At 28.7% G+C, this 22,902-nt stretch overlaps 1 protein-coding gene across 10 annotated transcripts in view; it reads right to left on the bottom strand.

The window, feature by feature from the left end:
* Window positions 1-226: 226 nt before the first annotated feature.
* LOC107449895 (uncharacterized) overlaps window positions 227-22,902 on the bottom strand; it is a 127,744-nt gene continuing 105,068 nt past the window's right edge. For 5 of the 10 annotated variants that reach the window (XM_043043685.2, XM_071184241.1, XM_043043682.2 and 2 more), the window contains 3 exons: window positions 12,424-12,649; window positions 5,192-5,613; window positions 227-3,797 (listed from right to left, as the gene is read on the bottom strand). In XM_043043685.2, coding sequence (XP_042899619.1) covers window positions 2,921-3,797; window positions 5,192-5,550 — 1,236 coding nt within the window. In that variant the 5' untranslated portion in view covers window positions 5,551-5,613; window positions 12,424-12,649 and the 3' untranslated portion in view covers window positions 227-2,920. The remainder of the gene's footprint in view (window positions 3,798-5,191; window positions 5,614-12,423; window positions 12,650-22,902) is intronic. The other 5 variants (XM_043043680.2, XM_071184240.1, XM_043043683.2 and 2 more) reach the window with 1 other exon arrangement.

Genomic DNA, 22,902 nt, shown 5'->3' with positions numbered 1-22,902 from the left:
AGTAAGTTTCATAAAGCAATTTCAGTTTTAAATATTTTTTAATACCTCTAGCTTTTTTTTGAGCGATTGCAATTTTGTTATTGTCTTAAATATAGTTCAATAAATTAAAATATGATTATTTATTATCAAAAAAAATTTGTTTTTACTATTTTGTCAGAATCTAATTAAATTTAGTGTGTTATTTATGTACAAAATAAATAGAGTATCACATAAAATCAAAAATAGATAAAAGACAGTAAGATTTAATTTGCCAACAAGCAGAAATGTTACATTTTTTTTTAAATGCAGTGATATAAATAGCTTCGATGCTGGAATGATGCTTTAAAGTGCATGAGGTAAAATCTCAACATGAATACTATAAATTAAAATGACCATTTTATATTTTCAGTTGCCTTGAAACATTTTAAAAGTATTGCTAGCTTAAGCTTAAAGTTACTTCATTTTTACGAATATCAACCTTTTCAAGTTTAATTATACTCTGTGTACTCTTTAATTATACAGGTATTTGTATGAAATATGTTACATATCTTAAAGATGATTTAAAAAATGAAAGAAGCATGCATAAAAACGCATGGTTTTTTACTTTGAAAACCAGGCTTTTCAACAAATTTTAAAATTTGTTATAGCATTATTAGTTTGTAAACAGATAGTGCTAATAACTATAAAATAATTTTTTCTGCTGTATGTTAAGGCCATTTCAACTGATTTACAAGATCATCAGTTTATTGATGGTTATTATTTTGAAAACATTAATTCATAGCTGTCCCAGTAAGCAGTGCCATAAAATAACGAACTTTTAAATGAAAAAAAAGTTGATATACTATTCTGGCAATTTTGAAGCTATAAAATGGTCAATACAATAAATACTTATGAAAATATTTGTTCTTCCTTTAAAAAATAAATACGTCTGAAAATGTCACAGTACAAAAAGCAATACAATAGGAAGACAGTTTTATATACAAACATATAAAATGCACATTATAGTATAGAAAATATACAAGTATCCTTTCACCATGTATTCTACAAAAGCAAAAATTGGTCGGAAATTTTTATTAACCAAACACATTGTTTTTTGATTTTAGCTTCATACTAATCTCTAAGAGAAAGTTTGTAAATCTCACTTTTCTCTTTCTCAACATAATGGAATGGCTTAGTGCACCTGGCTTATAAAATTGAGGCACTTTTAAAATGGTTATGAAATAAAATATAGTTCTATTCAATACAAAAATATCAAGCTTTACAAAATCAGGTGGTAGCCTAACACCAAATGCCTCTTGTACAAATTTATATATATTCAATTTAAAAAATATATTAGATATTGGCTAAGTTTGAAAAATATTTATGTAAATAAAAATTTTATTAATGGTCATTGGATTAGAAACTCAGTTTGAAAATTAAAAATATATTGTTAATATAATTTTAAAATGGGAACGAAAGATTTTAAACTTGACATTGAAGATAGTGCAGTGCAACAAGTAAAATTATAATTGTATAAAAATACAACTAAGCTTTATTGAAATGAAGTGTATCTTGACGGCTTCTAATATTCATGATGTGTTTTATTGTTACGTAGATATTATGATATTTGTAATGAATCGGTTAATCATTTTCCATTTTGTAAAGGAAGGGATTATACGAAAATACTTACAGGTAATTTTGATCATTTTTATGATTTTACTTTCGCTAGAAATATATATATAAAAATAGTGGACAGCCAAAATACCAGTAAACAAGCATGATTTCCTGGTCTAATTTTGAAACAAAATTTTACATTGCATACTGAGCTCTACAATTAACACTCATTCATAGAAGATTAATATTTGGTTCATGTGAAGTTTTGATTGGATTCCACATTCTTCCTATTACTATTGCTAAAAAAATAAATATTAATTTTTTAGTAACGAAAAAAGAGGATGCTTAAAATACCAACCACATAGCATTAGTGTTGAGAAGCAAGTTTTATATTTTATAAAAATAAACAAAAAAATTTAATGATTTAAAATTTTGATGTAATTGATGAAATAATAAGTTGTGAGAATTGTAAATAATGTGTTTCATAAATAGCTGTAACATTAAATTTCTAGCTATTGCAATAGACAACGATGCATGTTTTTTTTTTCATTTTGTGACGTAGCACTATTAACCAACCTAATAGCCAAAGCATAAATATTAGCCTCAATCTTTTTTAACATTAAAAAGAGTCTACTTTCCATTCCGGGTTAAGAATCAAGATTTTTTCCTTCAAAGATGAACAAACAGCATTCGCAATGTAATAGTACCAGTTAAACGTCTTTCCAGTTACAAGGAATGAAGTAAAAGTTTACATCGAAAAGAAAAAAATCAAAGGCTCACTCCTTGATCATGCACTGTAACATTTTGACAAAAGAATAGACACAGGTAAATTAGTTAAATCGAAATATGTGTTTTTAAATCCACAAATAGAAGTACAATCTTTAAGACAATTGTCAATTTTTTTTATAAAATAAATTAATATAATTTTGCATACAAGTTTACTAAATTAAAAAAGAGAATTTAATTCACTTGAACAATTTTAAAGACATATTTTTATTAAATTTATTATTTATATTCAGTGAAATCTGTTAAGTTGACCTTCAGAAAAACGATTACCTAAGTTGATCTTAATCAAATACCAAATTGGGAATAACAAATTCCCCTTTTATTATAAGTTGATCCACTAGTGGTTCAACAAACACGGGTTTCACTGTTACTAAAATTCTTTTATGTATCCTAAAAGCTTGTTCTTTTTTTAGGCAAAAATTATTCCATTTTAAGCTATGGAAGGAAATAATAGAGATATACAAATTTCATGTCAACACTAAGCACTATTTTCATGTTTCCAACTTTTGCAATAAAGATTTCAAGAAATATTTTCTAGCCAAAAATCGGTATAAAAATGTACTCAACAATGCTGAACTCGACTTAACATATTTTTCATGACAGGCTTAATTTTTTGGGGTTTATTCTTTTTTTGTAGCATAGTTTTATTGCTGCTCCCATTAAAACCATTGTGAGGTTCGTGTTCCTTGGCCTTCTGCCTTTCCTGTATTTTTTGCCTTAGGGTCAAAAGTGTAGTTAAACTGGCACCTGTACCTTGCCGGACATGTTTTCCAGTCAGAGCTCGACAAGGTCTTTTTCTCTGAGAATCTGGTTGCATGTCATCTTCAACTGAGCTTGGCGACATAGGAGGAGGCAAGCGAACACCAGGAGAATGTTGCTCTCGTAATCTCTGTACTAACTGTTGATAATAGTCGTACACATGTACTAGATAAGCTGGTGGAGTATGTTGCTGTAGCTGCCTTCTCAGAAGTACTTCGGAATGGGGATAGTATTCTTCAGGTGGTGGGTCTGGCGAAATTGCTCTTCTTTTCGGAGATAATGGGCGATCCAAGTAGGATTCTCTTGGTGATGACGTCCTATCGTCATAAAATCTCCTGGGTGGGGATACTGGATCGTCGTATATTCTTTTTGGAGAAACACAGCGGTCACCATAAACAGGAACAAATGATTTTCTTTTCTTGGCACCTCCTGTGACAGGGGAGTTAGCGCGATAACTTTCATACGTCCGATGATAGCTGTTGGCTATCGAATTAGAGTTCGAATCCGAATCAAATAAATGTCCTGAAGATCGTTGTATGAAGTAAGATTTAGGTTTGATAGGTGATCGAGATTTGACAGGTGCTGGCTTGATGATTGTGAAATTGGGGCAGCTAGATGAACGTGGAGGGCGTTTGATGTTCAGGGCACTTTTGCCATTATCAGATGTTGCATCAGCCGATCTGAAAAATTAATTTATTAATAACTAGAACAGTATCCTACTTTTAATTAATAATAGAATAGTATCATAAACTTATATCGGCATAGATTTATTCTCTACTAAACATGACTCAAACAAGTTATTTTCACATAGATTCATAAGAAATGAAATTTAAGTATTAAATAAATAAAATATCAAATAAAGGATTAAACATCAACTAAATTTAGAATCGACATCTGTTTTCTAGTTAGGAATATATATAAACTATTTGGATAGATATTAATTCTAAAATGTAATTAATTAATTTTAAAATAATTTAATTATTTTTGACGAAGTCAAAATCAATCTTTCATGGGAGCAAAAAATCGTAACAAAAACAGGGTAGAGAAGTGCTGAGAAGAACACTTAAAACAGCAACAGCTTTGGGGGAAAATCATTTACATTTCATTTACTGGGTTTTCATTTCTTTTAAATGTAGGCTTGTTCCCTGTAGCATTAGTTTTTCGAGCTATCTGCGACAAAACTCTCTAGCACTAATATCTTTCTGCAAGATACTTATAATAATAACAAACAGATATGTTACTAATTTAAAATGACAAAAACGCTGTGTTTACAAAAAAAATTTTTTTTTCTTAATTGAACATGTAATAATTTTTTTTCTAATATTACGGTGAAATTACCCCATTTTGTTGAGGAGAGGGGATTTATTATTTTTTTCCTCGCATTTTGTAAATAATCATGAAATCCGTAGAAAATTGCAGATAAGAGATCGAAGACGAAATCATATGAATCTGACTCCTCAAATGTGTGTTTCGAGATTAGGTTGTTGTAATAAATAATATCGTCTAAAAAATATCGGATTTAAAAACTATGGAGAAATCAATAGCAATAACTGCCAAAAATTCGATAGAATTATTGCCTTAAAAAGTAAATACTCAAATGCACGATTCAAATTTTCCATTTTGTTTGAAATATATCGGGATATTTAAAAGTCACCTGAAAATCAATATCAATAACCGCCGAAAATACAATCTAAACATTGTATCGATTTACGATACCATTGGCTTAAATTGAGCGCGTCAAAAAGAGATAATCCAAATTCTAAATGCATGATTAAAATATTACATGTCAATTTCTGTAGAAAAGAAAAGTATTTTTTTTTTTACTTTTTAAAAGAAACATTTTTCTGCAAGAACTCTGTAACGTTCTGCGACAATGTCGCCGTGTCGCTCCGATTTTGCCACGGGGGTTGTTATAAACTTTATTCGCGTGTTTTAAATATAGATTAGAGGATAATCTCACCCCAGAATTGACCACTATTTTGTATTAGTTTAATCAAGTCTAGTGGGTCGTCTTAAATTTAATTCTACTTTATACACCTATAGAAAGAGCTATCTTTAAATGATTAACACAGACCTGCTTCTTTTTGTCCTTGGGCTTTCATAGACTCGTTTTAACTGCCTGTTATGATGAAGTTTCCTGATAGCTGTCTCCAGACTCCCCCTGCTGCCATGCCTGATATCATGAACTCTGTTTTCATCAGGACTGACTATGGAACATTGTCCGCCATACCTTTCGGAAACAAAAGGATATAAACTGGCAACAGGTAGTATAGGCGGTTGGTGCCAATTCTTTTTGTACTGATGTGTGGTGTTCTTAGCTAATAATACTGATGAAGAATTGCGAGATTCTTCTATATTTCTTTCCAGCACCACTTTTTTACGCAAATCCATGGGGGCATCATTGTCATGATAGGCCGGGCGCACTGCCCACATTGCAAGTCTTCATTCGCTGGAATAGTTATCAAGAATTCCTCCAGTCTCGTCCAAATAAGGAATCTGCAACGAATTTTAAAAAGAAAAAAATTACAACCATTTATTTATACTCTCCTTTAAACATACAGGAAACACAAACATTATGATCGAGGAGAAAAATTAAACAAAACAGTAAAATAATGAATATTCTATAAATAAGTATATTTAAAGAATACGAGATTTTGGCGGTTATCGTGGTTACAAAGATAAGTAACTACTCTTGACTTTTCAGGATTGGGTTCAAAATTAAAAGGCCACGGAGTTGAACATCGATAGTCGTAAACTGAAATTTGGGTCGGCTGTTCAACGACGGTTATAAAATAAATTAAAATAGAAAAGAGAGGAGTTCTCGCGTTAGCTGGATAGTAGTGTAACAAGTGAGCAAGGAAGCTTTTTGGACAGTATACGATATTTTGACCGAGATTAGTTCTTTTAGCGTTATGAAGAAGGGTGCAGTTGAGAAAAAAATTCAAACTGAAATTTAATTTTTCCATAATATTAGTACGGGTTCTTAGTTCTGAATCAATAAGATATGATAAATAACAATGAATTAGGTATATATATATTATTCATCCTTTATAACTTGATTGTTCTACCTTGACACATTAAATAAAACTTGAGCTGCTTACCAAAAAAAAAATTACTTGTAAGTAAAAAATTTCCAAAACAGAAAAAAAGATGCTTTTTTTAAATTTAATAGCGTAATTAATTCTGTATTTATTACCCATTGGCAAAATGGGACTTGGTTTGGACTTGATGGCGCCTACACACTTTTTATAACTGTGTTCAAGAGTAATAGTAAACACAGTGCGCATGAGTCGTCATTGCATACGTTGCTATGACTACCGCTACTGTTTTTATTTTCACTAGCAGGCAGTTTTAATATATTTACATTTTTTAATTTAAAGTATTTTTATATTCTTTTTATTATTAACGTATAATTACTGGCTTGACGGTGATTTCAATATAAATATGAATGCTGAAGTAGTATTTTGTGACGTCTTGAAACACGAACATACGCAGAATTTGAAAACCAATCCGACGACAAACATCAATTGAGACAGTTTTTGCAACCCATGATTTGAAATGCTGTGGCTCTTAACGGAGTCAATCCAGAAAGAAAAAGCATTTGACCAATGGGTAACCAGTGATCGTAATAAGGGCATCACAACTTTTTTCATTTGCTTGCATTTTTTGTTCTTATTCAGTTTATTTGTGAACTTTTAATGATACTGCCTTAGTTTGGAAAAAGGGGATACCAGTCCAGGTGCTGTTCACGTCGTCTGACCTGGATCAAAATTGCGTGGCATTTCTACCATGGCCGTTAAAAGATAGAACCTAAAAATGGGGTAGGTGGTTGGGGGATGATGTTGGGAAGTTTGAGCCATCCTGTTGAGGAAAATCATGAGGTATTTCTGTTCCTTTTGTAAAAATATGATTTCTTGAGAAATAATGTGGTTAAATTTCATTAAAAAGTTAATAAAATATACTTGTTAATTAAATTATGCCTCCTCGTCGAGGAAGTTTCGGCTCTTTCCAAGAGTAGAAGTATAAGAGATCGTTGTGGTGAATACAACGGTTTCGTTAAACACTTATCAAATGATGCAAAAAATCAAAAATCTACCCGCATTTCTTTTATCAAGGACGTGACTAAATTATAATTGAGGCTAAGCCCTCAAAATAACAGCTGCAGCATACAGTTAAGAAGAAAGGAAAATAGAAATACTACATGTGTCGATGGCAGGTGTAAATGGCGCGTGTAAGTATTGTTATTCATTTGTTCTTCTCAGACAGAATTTTTAAAAGAAACCTATTTCATAATTAGTTTTTACTTCACTTTCAAACCATCCCCACAAGCCTTTGCTATAGCTAAAAAAAAAAAAATAGTTTTTTGATGAAAGGAAACTAATGTTCAGACCTTCGGTCCCAAAACTTAAAATTTATTTATTTAAAATCATCGCAAAGCTATCTCCATATATGAAGGTATTACTTCCTTAGTCTTACACTATCCTGTAATGATTTTTGCAACTAAAAGCATTTTAAAGTGATTTTGATTTGATCGTTAACATCGCATTTAAGCATGGATGGCTACAGTGTTGCGTGACAGGGTTTTAAACAGTGGTACGACGAAAAAATAATTATGTCGTTTTCAGAAACTTTGCCGAAATCTGTAAAAACTCAACTCCAACAGTGCCAGGAAGTAGCATTAATTAACATCATTCCAACAATGTATAAACCGCATGTGTATGATCATGGAACCAACCTAAAAGTTTAAGTTTAGCATAATATTGTTTAAGTCTTAAACAATATATTAGTTATTTTATATTAGTAATCTTATAATTTGTTATAAGATGAACATATATGCACCTACGATACCTAGTTTTGTTAGAATTTTCAAGAACTTGTAACATAGCTGACTCTGTTAAAAAACAACTACATTTTAAATGCAGACTACTTATCGTTTAGAATTAAATGTTTTAAACTCTTCATTTTTATTTTACGCATAGCATGATTGACTGAACCTTTAAAAAATTTGTTAACAATAAAACTTAGAAGAACAACACGAATAAAATATACAAATAAAGGTACAGAAATGGACAAAGATACTTCTTGTCACTTTCTTTATTTCATATTTCTGAATCTTTATTTGTGTTTTATTCACGTTTTGTTTTGCTATATTCATATGTTCATACATATAGAATAGGCCAAAATTAGGAAATTTCGTAACAGTGACCAGTTGTAGCATTTTTAACAGTGGCCACTTTATCAAAATTTTTAAATGATTTAAATAACTGCTGATAATAATAATGCAAGGCGTTTCTTGCGAAGCATTTCTCAGAATATGGTAAATATTACAAGGCTCATTTCTAAAATAAAGAAAAAATTCCACATTTATTGAAAAAATAATAATAATTATAAAATGCATATGGGGTACATTTTCTTCGAAAGACTGACAAACAATTTTTTAATAGCTATTTGTTATATTTAGTCGCCCTGTGGTTGGAGGCGACCATTAATTTTATAATACGTAGTATAAATTATTTTATCCTCATTTGATATATAAAAAAAGTCTGTGCTTACGTTTTATTAATGCTTATACTTTATTTGCTATGCTAATACTAATGAAGCTATTTGTGAAAATTTGTATGCTAGAATTGTAACTTGGCAGCAAATTAAAATGTAGAAAAATGCGAACACTATTACGCGAACAGTTTACATAAGTGTTAAGGATTTATAGATTTCGCCAATTCGAATTTTGCCGGTCGCAATACTCAACCGCATGTGTCTTTTATTTTAATCTATCACTTTAAAAGCTATAATAATACCAAAAATCAAGCGGTTTAAAATGTTATTACAACTAAGAAAATTAATATGCCATTTATTTACTTTCCGATATCTAAATAATCAATCAACAAATTAGTTGACAGGATGTGAGAAACAAACTTTAAAACTTAAACGATAAGAAAGTGTAAATGCGCACATTGCCTAGGTATAAGGCTTTCCGCCTTATACTCTTGATTACGCATTTTAATGGAACAAATCAGATAATTTGCAGATCAGCTGAAGTGTACATTAACAGCTTTCGAGCCTAAGCTGTAATACATATACTTATTTGGGTGTAAGAGTGGGATTTGGATGTATTTCAATAGATTTCTACAAACATCAACTCTGAAAATATTATTCAATTTTATCATGAAAATTTTATCTTAGTTACCTGTTGCTTATAGCTTGCATAACCTGAAATTTTAAGTTTCCTATGACGTCTGTTGGTTCATAACCCCAAATGAAATTAATTCCAAGATTAAGACGATTAAACGATTGGAAAGGTTTTAAAGTAAGCACTCCGTCTTCATAACTCCGAAAGCTCTTCCACTACACTATTTGCCTTCGGGTGATGTTTTCCAGGTAATATTTTCGTTTTCTTTCTTTAATTGTCTGAGAATTTTAACTAATCAGGTGCTGTTCGAATTTTTTACTCTCACCAAGTTCCTTTCATCGTTCCACTTTATTGACTAGCACATGCCGACGGTTTGTTCAAGGCCATCTTTGATGAACGGCTGTTATTTTATTTATTTTTCTTTCTTTTATTTTACAACTTGTTTCCATCCCTCAAGCAGGTCAGACACATTTGAAAGCTCAGTATGGGTTTGCACGTGACTACCAAATGTATTCTGTGAAGAACTTTCACCGAAGAAGGGGATTCATTTACCAAACGAACATGATTTATTATTTCACTTTTCTTATTGTGGTATGAAGAATGAATTTATATTCTAAGAAAGCATTTTTAAAATAAAACCAATTAGTTATAAATCATAGCGTAATTAATTATTTAATCAATAAATTAAAACTATTATAAGGTAGACATGTCTCACAGATTTTCCAATAGTGACCCACGAAAATTAAAGTGGGGGGGGATTAAAAAAAATTGCAGAAGCAGCAGATTCTGGTGTTCAACTGAACGTTGCGTTTTGTTTTGCTGCGTCAACACAATAAGATTTGAAATTACGAGGATGTGTAGAAAAATGTACAGGGAGTACAATGTCATAAAAAATTTAACATTCCATTAGTTCGAGATTTATTAACTTTTAACTAGCCTTAAAAATTACCATACGGGCCGCTCTATGGGCCCCAGGAATACAATGCTGAAAAGGTCATATTTGTTTATAAACTTAACACAAGAGTTGTTTTTCAAGAAGAAATTTCAATTTGTTTGAAAGTTTCTTCCCACTTTTTTCAATTCCTACTATTAATTCACACTATCTCTATTTTTATTTATATATCTTATTCAAATTTTCAATCGTTAATAAATTACTTTTTATTTATCCATTCAAGTTCAAATGCATTTTTTTTAAACTTGTAGTGGGGGACACTTGATGCTAATACAGTTTTTTCAAATATTAATTCACTAATTAAATTTAATTAATTAATTTTAGTTTTATATAAGAGAAAAAAATTTCTCTAACTGTAAATAAAATAAAATTTTTATTTGTTGACCTAAGTAGGACTTTAATTTTTTTTTTATTTTTTTAAATATTACTTGTTTTTTGCTTTAAATAATGATTATTTATTTATTGTTGTAGAAATTTTATTTCTTTCTCTGGAGGTTTTCATTTTATAAACTCGCGCTTGAAGTAATGTCAAAAATAACAACAAAAGAAAAGAAAAAATATTATATGAAGCCTACTTAGCAAAATCGCTTCCAATTTTAACTATTATATGGTATAGGCTAGATTGTTAATAAGTAAAATTACCTCTTATTGTGTCACACATTTTGCATTCCTAAGTTTAATTATCTTTTTTTAAGTACTATTGACTATTTTCTAAATCCTCTTAATCATTCATTTCGTTACGATTAAAAACAAAATTGTCTTGCAAAAAATTACATATTTTATATATACAATATCGTTTTTTTTTGTTAAAACATTGATTTTTAAAGAAAAAATTAACGAGAAGCAACCACGGGGGTTGGCAAACGGAGCGATAATAAGTAAATGTTATTATTAAATATGATGATTAGTTTCTTTTATTTCATTATGCTTAAATAAAATTTCGAATATAAATTAAATAAGTTAAAATAATTAAATATAACATTTTTATTATTTTTATTCACATCATCTAGAAATCTTAAAACAATTTCGAAAAGTATATTAAAGATTAAAGTAAATATAGGAATATAAATTAAACTAGATAATTTTAATAAAATATTATTATTGATTTCATTAATATCAAAAAATCTTTAAATTTTTAAAATAGTGAAAAATAGCATTATAAGAAAAAAAATTCTAACGAGAATATTAAATAATTTTCCATCATTGCTTTGATAAGTGTGTATTTAATACACACTTTATGAGATAGCTTCATTACGTATGTCTGTTACAATTAAAATTACAAGTTCTAATAATACAACTAATTTTTCGTTTACTTTTACTTACATAAATTTGTCAATACCTTAAGTCATCTAACCTTTAAAGCCTTATAAAAACTAATTTAGCTCATTATATTAGTAAATACGTTAAATTATAAAATTCAAATACGCCAAAATATATTGGGGGATATTTTACTAATATTATCTACAAATGCGTAACATCATATGCATTGCATTTCTGTTATAATTCAGGATCAACAAAGGAATTATTATTTTTCTTCTCAACTACATAATTTAAGTTAATTATAGAGTTCTATAATAATTATTACAAGCATTACATTAGTTGTAGACGATTATTACATTAGTTGCAGACGATTTATTATGACATTTATTATGTAGACGAAAACGTATTATGTTGTTTACATCGAATTCTAGCTTAGATAAAAATCAAATATTTTGAACTAAAGGAATTATTAAGAGTACAAAAAATTATGACACAACTAAAAAATGAAATATTGTTATATAAGCAATGAAATAAGGCTTGCGCAATAAGACTGTCAGCAGAACTGCATGGCGTCTTCAGGGCGATGACAGCGCATTTAAATTTATCGTTAATATCAAACAAAACTTTATACTAATTTTGAATATAAGATGAGAATACAGTTCATACTTTTCGTTTAAAAATAGCTATTTATCTTAACTTTGTAAACATTTTAAATTTAGCTTATATAAGTTGAACTTATAAAACATTTTGGACACAGTATAATTTTTCTTTTAATCTCAAGAACAAGAAAATATAACTAATATTATATTTGTGTAAATAAAATGAAGACGAATAATTGCAGACGATATATTTCTTTCGAGAATATGTATCAAGCCGATATCGAATTCCGTGCTTTCATAAAAATCTACGGTATAATTTTCTGAACAAAAGGAATTTTTAAGAATAAAAAAAAACTATGACATACCTAAAAGATGAACTATTTTATTAACAATGAAATAAGGCTTGGGCAATAAGACTGTCAGCAGAACCGCATGGCGCCTTCAAATCGATGAAAGAGCATTCAACTTTATCATTGAAAAAAATATCAAACGATAATTATTTACTATTTTGAACATAAGTTGAAAATCTGAAGCTCGTTTCCTGTCAATACTTTTAGCTCAAAAAGAATCACCCGAATACAGGTGGTTTACCTGTAATAAAAAAAAGAAGAAAAAAAAACTAGTACATCATTTGGCAATGAAATTACATCACTATTACGCTAAAAGCAGACGAATAAAACCGCCACCAATATAATTCATAAAGTTAACAGGTGGAATGGCAATATGACAAAAGGCAAGCAGTTTTTAAGTTGAAAAGGAACAATTGATTCTTGCGAAATCAAATAAAATATCTATAATAATGTTTTATGAGCTAATGTGGCATATTATTTTTTAAAAAATATAGATGCGTTTCGAATAAACGATTGTGATTCTAAAAATAGAGCGTTATTTGGATAAAAGCCAGGTAAATTTTTATTGTTTTTGATGTTTTTTCTTTGTTATTTAGATATACAAAGGGAAAACGAAAAGATTTATGTTGCCCAAAAATTGTAGGGAAAAAAAAAACTTTATGTGGTAGAGTTTGAATTAATAAGAGTAATTTTTGGATTTGAAGATGATTTTTTTTTCTTAAATAATAAATAAAACTGATATTCAAAAGGAAAAAAAGTTAGACGTTTAACATAAAAACGTCATGGTGTCTAAAAGTCGACTAAGAAAAAAGATCGAAGACACAAATTTAAAAAAATGTTTTCAGAAAAGATCATATTTTAATCTTATTTATCAGAGTAACATTGATTTGTTTTGTCATATCATTAAGTTTCAGAGATCTTATGGGATGAATATACTAAATTTTGTAACAGAGAAGACGACTCCAAGCTGTCAATAGTGGAAAAGTTAACAGTTTACCTTTTTCTTTCTTTCACACACAAAACCGTATAAACTTTAAAGCTAATTTACTCTAATTTTCTGAAAAGCTTACTCTTTATTTATCTACTCAGCTCTTCAATTGTTATTTCACTACTAATAATCTCTATTTCAACTTCATTTAAAGCTATTATCTTGATTTATATATAAGTTTTAATACCTATATTAATATTTATTGTAAATTATACATATATATATATATAATACATATAATACATATAATAAATTATATATATAATACATATAAATGTAACGTATACAAATAAATGGTTTAAAACTAGAAAACAACCACCTTCAGTTAAGATACGAACAATGGATACTGTTTTAACTAATTGTATTTATTTAATGCTAACCGAAATAGGTTGAATAGTTTATGCGAATCAGAAATTTAAAAAGATACTTTTTGGAGCTTTGACTTGTGAGATTTTTTGTTTAAATTTTCTATTTTGATTAGCTTAATTAATCTCAGAGGCATATTGAAATACGCAATAATTGACTGACATTAACGATCAAGGGCTAAATTTTTTGAGTCTTTTCGACTTAACTATTGGGATCACATTTTTCAGATTGTGGTGTTATTTTCTGAATTCGCTTTTATGTTTGTGAGAGGAAAACTTTCAAATCAATTCAAGTTCCATTTTACTCTTGACCGATACAAGCAGAGCTGATCGACAATCGAAATTTCAGTCACTTTCCGATAAGCTCTATAACACTAAAATTTCAACACTCAACTGGATTACAATACAAATTCCTATCATTTCCTTTACATAAAAGTAACGTTATTGTAATTGTAATGCTTACCATAGTTTGAGAAGTGCTTCAAAAGAAATGGAAAAAAAAAAAAAAAAGCTCTAAACAAGTAAAATGCCAAAAGTCTACACCATGATCACGAGCCTTCACATTATTTTTAGTTGTGTAATAAGGATATTTATATTACAATTTTTAAGTCTCTGTAAACTGTATTAAATAATTTTATAGTGTATAATTTCTATCCGCTTTTGCTGTGTAAGCTTTGTTTAAATTCTTCCTGCTCTCTGTGCCACACGTATGTTTGATTTACAAACTAATTCTATTTTAAGAATTAGTGTATGCGTGCTACCTAAATTCCTGGTTCTTACCTTATATTATCTCGTAAAAATAACTTTCCTGATTCATATCTTACTGCTTACTGTAATTATAAATTTTAGTGTTATTGCATAAGAAACATGGTGGCGGCTACTTTACACCAAGTAGTGTAAAAGAACAATCTATTATGTTACACGGTGCACCAAGAACTATCCTTGGCTTTTGTTGTAGTGAAACACTATTTTGTTGTAAAGTAGTTACCATCATTTTTGGTGTTCAAATGCATAAAATTTTTTTATAGTGTCATAAATATCTCATCGAAATTTATATTCTAATCAATCACCGAAAATCGTTAATAGAGTGAGTATGATTTAAAAATTTACTTCATGTAATTACGCATATTTGGATGCGTTGAATTAAAGGCATTATGATCTTCAATAAAAACTTTACAGTTAAAAATAAACTAATTAAAAAAACAACACAAAATATCTATATTTTCTTATTTTTTGTCCTTCTTTTACGAATTTTTTATTTATCAGGAATGAAAAATCCCAACTTTGTATACAGATGAGCATACGGATTATATTTCTCCATAAAAAACAAAACACTTTTTTATAATTTCTTATCTTTTAAAAACTTTACGTGAAATTTTTTTTTTGAAGAAGGCTACCTGTTACTATCTAAAATATAACTATTTTAAAAACTTTTGTACGATCACGGAAATAACATAAAAGCATTTTACATTTTCAAAAACGTATTTCAACGTTATCTGTATTATCAAGGAACAGAGTATGTATCTCTATATCAATGTACAAAAGGATTCATTATAAAAACTTAGGAATCGATAATATTAAATTATTTCTTTTTACTAATGAAATTAATGTTACTGAAAACAATTTTGCTTCCATATTTTTTTTTTCAAATAACATAATAGTATTGCATTTGTATATAAAAACAACCAATTGACTAATAAAATATAATCACGCATTGTTTGAGAGGTTGTATATAAATATTTCTTTCTTAACGTGAGATTGTGTTCAGTATCAAGCACCATTATGTAGCTATTAAATCATAAAAAAACGAGAAAAGTCATAACTGTTAAAAGAAAACATAACTCTGATGGACAATAAATGATTGTATTTTATTAGTTGAAATTAATTTATTATTATTGTGCGTTCCTGTTGTTTGCCCAATGGCAGTAACAAATTGCTAAATTTTATTTAGTCGTTAAAAAGACACATCAGTTCCTGAGGAACATATTGTTTCGAATGATTTCCCATAAAATCGTGAATCTAGTCAACAAGGAAATATTCAAGTAATTTGCTTAAGATAAAATGTAAGTAAATGTTTAATAAAACTGAGAAAGTTAATGTAAGCAAAAGAAGGTTTTCTCCCCTGGAAGCTCTTTTGTAAAGAAAAATGAGAAGGCCGCAGCAAAGAGTGCTTAAATTGAAGCTTTAATTTTATACATATATTTTTAAAAAGGAAAAGAAAAGAAAAAAAAAAAAACGGAACATACAAACGAAAATTTTTTCGAAAGCTGTTCTTCATATGCTCTTCTGTCATATGAAATGCAATTTATAGTTAGATATATGATATTTTAATAACAGAAACAACTCAAAATGCCGTTATGAAGAAAGGAAACAGTTTTGTTAAAATAAAAGTCTTTGTGACATAAATAATTGAGCATATAAAAGTTTGGAAAAATTTAAAACTAATACTCGATTTTATGAATTTTCATCTAGCTGGAAAATACTCGCCTTTTTAAATTTACGAAATAAAAACTAAAAAATATATGTTTGAAATATTTGAACTGTTTCCCTGTTTTAACGTCTAGACAGATTCATTTCAGTAATATAGTTTGTAGTTTAAAATTAGTTTAAAGCACTGAAACTGTGGTTTATTTATTTTTTATTTTCCTTGGTGGAAGCGTTATAGAGAACATTATCATTTTTACCGAGGTGAAATTCAAGGAATAGTTTTAATATTTTACAAGCCCAAATAATGTAGTGATTGAGTAACTTTTATAATACTGAAAATAAGATCTTAAACTTTCGTCTTTGCGCCATTTTCATAATTAGCTGAGAGGGCGCTGGCTTAAGATGGAAGGAAACGTAACTTAACAGTTAAGCACGATGCTCGTGACTTCTAACATATTAATCTAAATAAGTGTTATTTTCATATAACGAAAAAGTTTTAGAACAACAATCTTTAGAAAAACTACCAACTTTTCCAAGTGATTCTTTTGGCATGATCATACGGAGAAATCGTTGTTTCTAAACATGACCTTATATGAAGCTTAATAAGAATCCGGTTCTAAAGAATGCAAAAAATAATAACCAGATTAGCGAATCCTTTCTCGGAACTACATTAGACGGGTTGTTAACTAAGACACAGATCGTCAACAACCACTATCGCTTTCTATTCGCTAATCCACCCACTAACACAGTGTTTGCGGTTTCGTCAAGAACAGAACCATCTGCGAATTACGTTTCCTTGAGGCGAAGGAAGGTAAAAAGGAAATTCTAAAGAAACAAAACAAAGAAAACAACGGTTATTTCATTCGAAAACCTGTTCTAAAGCACACTCACGTTTCTATATTTAGTCGAGGTTACCTGAAAACAATGAGGGATAGTCATTGGTCATGAGATTCTTATTTTCGCCCCCCCCCTCTACATCATTCTGATGCAATTAATAAAGAAAAGAAATGGCAAAAAATCGCTTTATAAGTTTGGGAAAGTGATACATATAATCGAACATATTTTTTTATGGTTCTTTTTAGATCATTCACGTGATGATTCATTCCTCACAAGGTAAGGAAAGATTGTTAATAAAAAGATAATTCGAGAACAGACATTTTTTACTTGTTACCAAATTGAATCCAAGAAGGAATGAATGAATCACTCAGAATCGGAATGAATGAGGAGGAAAATCGAGAAAAATGTTTCCTATTTTTTTTCTTTTGTGCACCAGAAATTTTCGATCTAAAATCCTATCATGCTAGCACCTAACTCAAAACACGTGAACATAGTTTTTCGAAGTTCTGTCGCAGAGGAAAATAAAAAAGCCACAGTTAAAAGTGCAGGGGTCTGTCCAGACATTTTGTGAAAGGTCCTATTTTTGTAAAATTGCGAACAAACTATTCATAATTTGTGAATATAAAATAAGCGTTAAGTCATATTCTTTCAACCAGGGTCCTACTTTTGTGAATTTGTGCAAATAGTGTCCTGTTATTGCAAAAATTGCTGAAAACCATTTCAAGAAGTTTTTAAATTGTAAATAGATACAAGATTCTGCTCAACAATTGCTGCTACTAAATTAAAGATGCAACATACAAATATTTGGTATTTAGCCTATACAGCTCAACATAGAATATTCATTTCGGACGAATAATGGAAACAAAACCACTCGCATTTTTAATAATTTCAATTGACATATTTTAAATAACACAACTTAGTAATGCATCACTTTTAATGTGTTATGTATAAGTCAACTTAAACAATTCTTAAATTTATAATATTTCATTTAAATAATTGCCAGAAATTAATTTTTATTTACATAATATTATATTAATTAATTTTATGAATAAATATAAATTGATAGATTATTTATTTACAAAAAGAAATATGATTTAATATTAATAAGAATGCGCACATGATGTTTGTAAAAGTAGAAATATTTTCTTAGAATACTGCATTTCGAATTTAAACTTAGGGAAACTTAGTTTGTCTCGAACCGTCTTTCACCCCCCCCCCGGAAGGGTTTATTCGATTAACAAAACAATAATGGAGATAAAAAAATTTGTGAAGGGTCCTATTAAAGGATAAATTATTTTGTGAAGGGTCTTTTTTTATGAAAAGATAATTTGTGAAGGGTCCGTTTTTATGTAAAGATATTTTGTGAAGGGTCCTTTAACGGACCTAAATTTCTTCTAAACAGGCCTCTGAAGTACCGCAGTACTTGAAGCAAAGCGATGATTTTAAACTATTTATATCATCTAGTCGTGAAGAATTATCTGGGCTTTAGAACAGACAAATAACTTAAATATATTAAAAGTTATTAATCTTTTTTAAAAATGGTCCATTTGGCGATATTTTTCCACCTAGATGAAAATTAATAAAATAACTACCTTATTCTCAGTTTATGAAAAATTTTATGAGCCCAGATAATGCAGCATTGGAGTAAGTTTTTAAATATTTAAAAGAAAAAAAAAAAACTAGACCACAAACGTTTTTTATTCTCACAAAACTGTGGCCTTTCTCCATATTGACATTTTTGCGCCATTTTCATAATAAACATAGACAGCGATGGCTTTAGATAGACTACACACTTGACCTTATAGTCATAAGTAATTAAGGGTTTTCATAACCTAGGGCTTGGAGGAAAGAAAAAAAAAGAAGTCATAAGTAACTCTTACGTGTCCACATCTGGAGGAAAGAAAAAGTCATAAGTAACTGTTGCAAACTCACAGTAGTTATGTCAATAGCATATTATTCGCAAAAAAAAAACCATAATTTTATTTGACGACGGAGCCTTAAAAACAATCTTAAGTAACTGAATGAAATGGTGCTAGGAACTGTGTTTGATATAAATATAAAAATGAAAAGAATAAGAAAAGAAAAGAGGAAAAATCACAAGGATTGTATATCCCAGTTTTACATCAATACAAGAAGTGATGAAGGAAGAGAGATTGCGAGCAGGTTTAGAGAAATGTACTACTTTATTAATCGGTTCATGTTTGCATCAAATTAATACGATGAAAATACACAATTATATCATCTGATGCATCATTTTTGCCATTCATTTCTTTCGCATTAAATCTACTGCAACATACTAATCCTTACCCCTCAAGTCCTCCTAGCAGCCTCAGGGGTGGGTGGTTTCGGTGAAGTACGAAAGTTTATAGGACTGGGGCCGTGAGTTGAGACAATCTTAAATATTATAAGGGCAACCTTAAAAAATTTGGGAACCCGTGCATCAGAGAATGTTTAAATTCTACGATTAAAATAGTTAAACTTTACATAACAATGATTCAATTAGCTACTTGAAAAAAAAAATCTCAACCGAAATCGGTTTTGTGTCTTATTGCGATTTCTACGCTAGAAATTCTCATTGCCCCATATAATTAGCATTAACGTAGGAAAGTTGAGAACATGAAATTTATTATTACAAGATTTATAAACTATGATTTGAGGACAAATCAGTGGAGTGTCCTCGAAAAATTTTGCGACACCCATATATTTATGGAAAATATTAATTTATGTATGCAACAAAGAATTTTTTTTTAAAATTGATAAGTAATATCAGATGCAGAACCATTTTCTTCAAACTTGGTTTTTATTGCTAAGTAATTTTGAAATTTTATATAATATTCCGCTTTGAACACATAAAATTAATGAGAACTTTTAAAATTTGTTCATTTTTTGCTGAACTTATTTTAAGACGAGTATGGTGTTTTTCTTCTGTTAGTTTCAGCATTGTGCTTTTTGTTTGTATTCTCTGTAAGACAAAAACTATCTCGCGAGAAAAACAGGCGATTTTCCGATTTATTTTTTTAAATATTTCACTGCATATAAAAAGAGATTACACATTCTTGGAGAAATCCGGGGATATTTGAGGAAACGCTTGTTAAAATTTGTTAAGATTTTACGTCCTTAAAGAATTCGAAAATTTCTGAGGACAACCAATAAAATTCGAGGACTTAGGATTTGAGAACGTCTAGCATGTACCAAACTATGGACAAACTTTATGATATAATATATAAGCAAATTTTAAGAAAAGAAGGAATAACACAATTATATATTACTTATATTATTTTTATTAATAAATATATAAATATAACAAATATGAACCAAAATTTTACAAACAATATAATAAAAAAATTGCCTGAAATCAAAATGTCGTAAAATAAGGTTGGAATTATTTACAATTATAGATAAGAACATAAACCAAACTGCTTGTCATTGTTGACAAGAACATTCTTCGCAACAGCGATTTTAGTAAAATCTAAAAGATAGGGACAAAAAAAAAATCAAATAAAGATATCAGAAACTTTAATTGGCAGTTAAACACGACAACATTTGGTAGAAGCATCCCTATAAATATAAATTTTCAGACATAAATTATTGTGTTAAAAAAAATCTGCTTTATCATAATTCACACTATTATATATTCGCAGCACGAAATAAGAATTCCATGTGGGGGAAGATTCGCTGTTAGAAAAGTAATATCGTAAAAAATGTGATATTTAAGTGTTGAAGTATCATCGGCATAAAACCGTGACATAGAAAGCAAGCATTAGAATATAATTCAATTCACGTGACGACAGGCACGTGCAAAAGCAAATCTTGATTATATAAAAGGACTGATAACGCATAAATGCTTACTACCCTGCTATAGTAATGGCGTATGATTAGGATTCAAGTGTGCTCTTCTTGGATACTGGGGTCGACGGAACGGTTACGCTCGGGTTATTGTTTTCTAAAGTGCTGCCATTCCAGAAAATAATTTTGTTGTTCAACCTATAAATTTTTGCTCATGCACAATGTCGTGTAAGGTGTAAGAACTTCTTGGTAGAGAGAATAAAAACTTGAAATAAAACAATATCTACTTAAAAATTAGTATCAGAAAGAAGAAGAAGAAAAATACAGTAACGTACATTAATTTCTATTCGTATGAATAAAATCTTTTGTTCAAATCCAGAAACGCATTTCATTATATAATTTAGAAAGAATGAAAAAAAGGGGGGATTTTTTCTCACAGTGACTAAGGTATTGAGCTGTCATTGTGAATGGTTAGTCGCATCGATGTTGGAGACTTTAGAGGAAGCTATACCACGGGAGAAACTATTCAGTGCAAATTCTCTTTTAATTCCATAAGCAGGGTTGCGATTTTTTTGATTTAAATTGAATTTTTTTTTGATTTTCATTCTAATACACTGTAAGAACTTTGATTTATGATTAAAAAAACTTTCTAAATGTTTAATCAAAATTAAATTAATATTATAACTATATTATAACAATATTTTAGAAGCTCTTACTACCTAAAACAATTTTTCGTTATAATACATATCTTTGAATGCGTAGCAACAATTTTGAAACAAATGCATGATTGAAATTTAAAGACTAGAGGAAATAGAGAATTTAAAACCTATTTTTGGCATATTAGGGTAATTTCTTAAGATGACCTTAAGCTTTAAAAATATACATTTTCCACCAATAAATATAATGTAGATTTTAATTGCATGCTTTTTCAATCAAATGGTAGAATTTTAATTAACATTATTTTTTTTTTTGAAGAAAAATTCATGTTTATTAATTTACTTTCTACCGCTATGCAAGTCTATATTAAGACAGCATAAAATGTTTACGTTAATCTGTACTTTTAATCTCAAGAATCAAAAGATTTTTAAAAATGTAATTTTAAATGTGTTGGAATTTAACACACACCAAGAAAGAAAGTAACTTCGTTAACCAAAATTAATTAATACAGCAATATATTTAAAATAAATTTTAAAACTAAGAAAAGAAAATAATAAAAGTATCAAAAATTTAAAATTTAATTCGTTGATTTAAATTAAAAAACCCTGTCTATAAGTAATTTAAAATTTAAAGTATAGAAAAAGAGAGCTCAGGCAAACCAAGAATAAGGAATGAAGTTTCAAATACTGAAAGAAATTTTCAAAATATCAAAATGGAAACTAATTACGAGAGAAAAACTTAGGATTGTGCAATGGCTGGGTTGGGTTTTTACTGGTGAAAACCATGGGAAAAACCTGGTAAATACTATTAACCCATGTTTATTTATTTACAGATATTGTGGTTTGTTATTTATAATTGATAGCAATATATGTATTATTTTCGTATTGTAGCTAATATTATTAATTAGTTAGTTAATATTAATTTATTAGATAATATAGATCTATATGTGTATCAGCAAGTAACAAGTGATAGGATGTAAGCTATCATCTAATTCGTAATTGTAAAACCAATTTTTCACGTTACCAGTTGAGGTAAATCTTCTCTATATTGAAAACTTAGAAAACTGATAAATGTATTAGATTTTCAATATGAGCCAAAAACTATTAATTAAATATTAAAATCATAGTTATAAGATACATTATTGTATTATATTATAGTATGTCATAGCTTTGTTCCAATTGCATTTATATATACTGAGTATAACAGGGAAGCTCAAAGAAGCAGAACTTTAGAATTTCATTAAAAAAGAATTAAACAATATTAATAATAATTTTTCTTTTTTTTATAAAAGAATAAATAGAACAATAAAAAAGTCTACAGTAGTGATAAAGGTACTGTAAAAACATGATTCATCTTACCTATCTTTTGTCATTTATTTTTATAAAATTAGATAACGAAAAAAATTATTTTACTTATTTTAGTTTGTATGTGTAC

Source organism: Parasteatoda tepidariorum, chromosome 8 (assembly GCF_043381705.1).
Source record: "Parasteatoda tepidariorum isolate YZ-2023 chromosome 8, CAS_Ptep_4.0, whole genome shotgun sequence".
Classification (NCBI taxonomy): Eukaryota; Metazoa; Arthropoda; class Arachnida; order Araneae; family Theridiidae; genus Parasteatoda; species Parasteatoda tepidariorum.
Note: the sequence above shows the minus strand (reverse complement) of the source record. Positions and strands in the feature narration are given on the sequence as shown.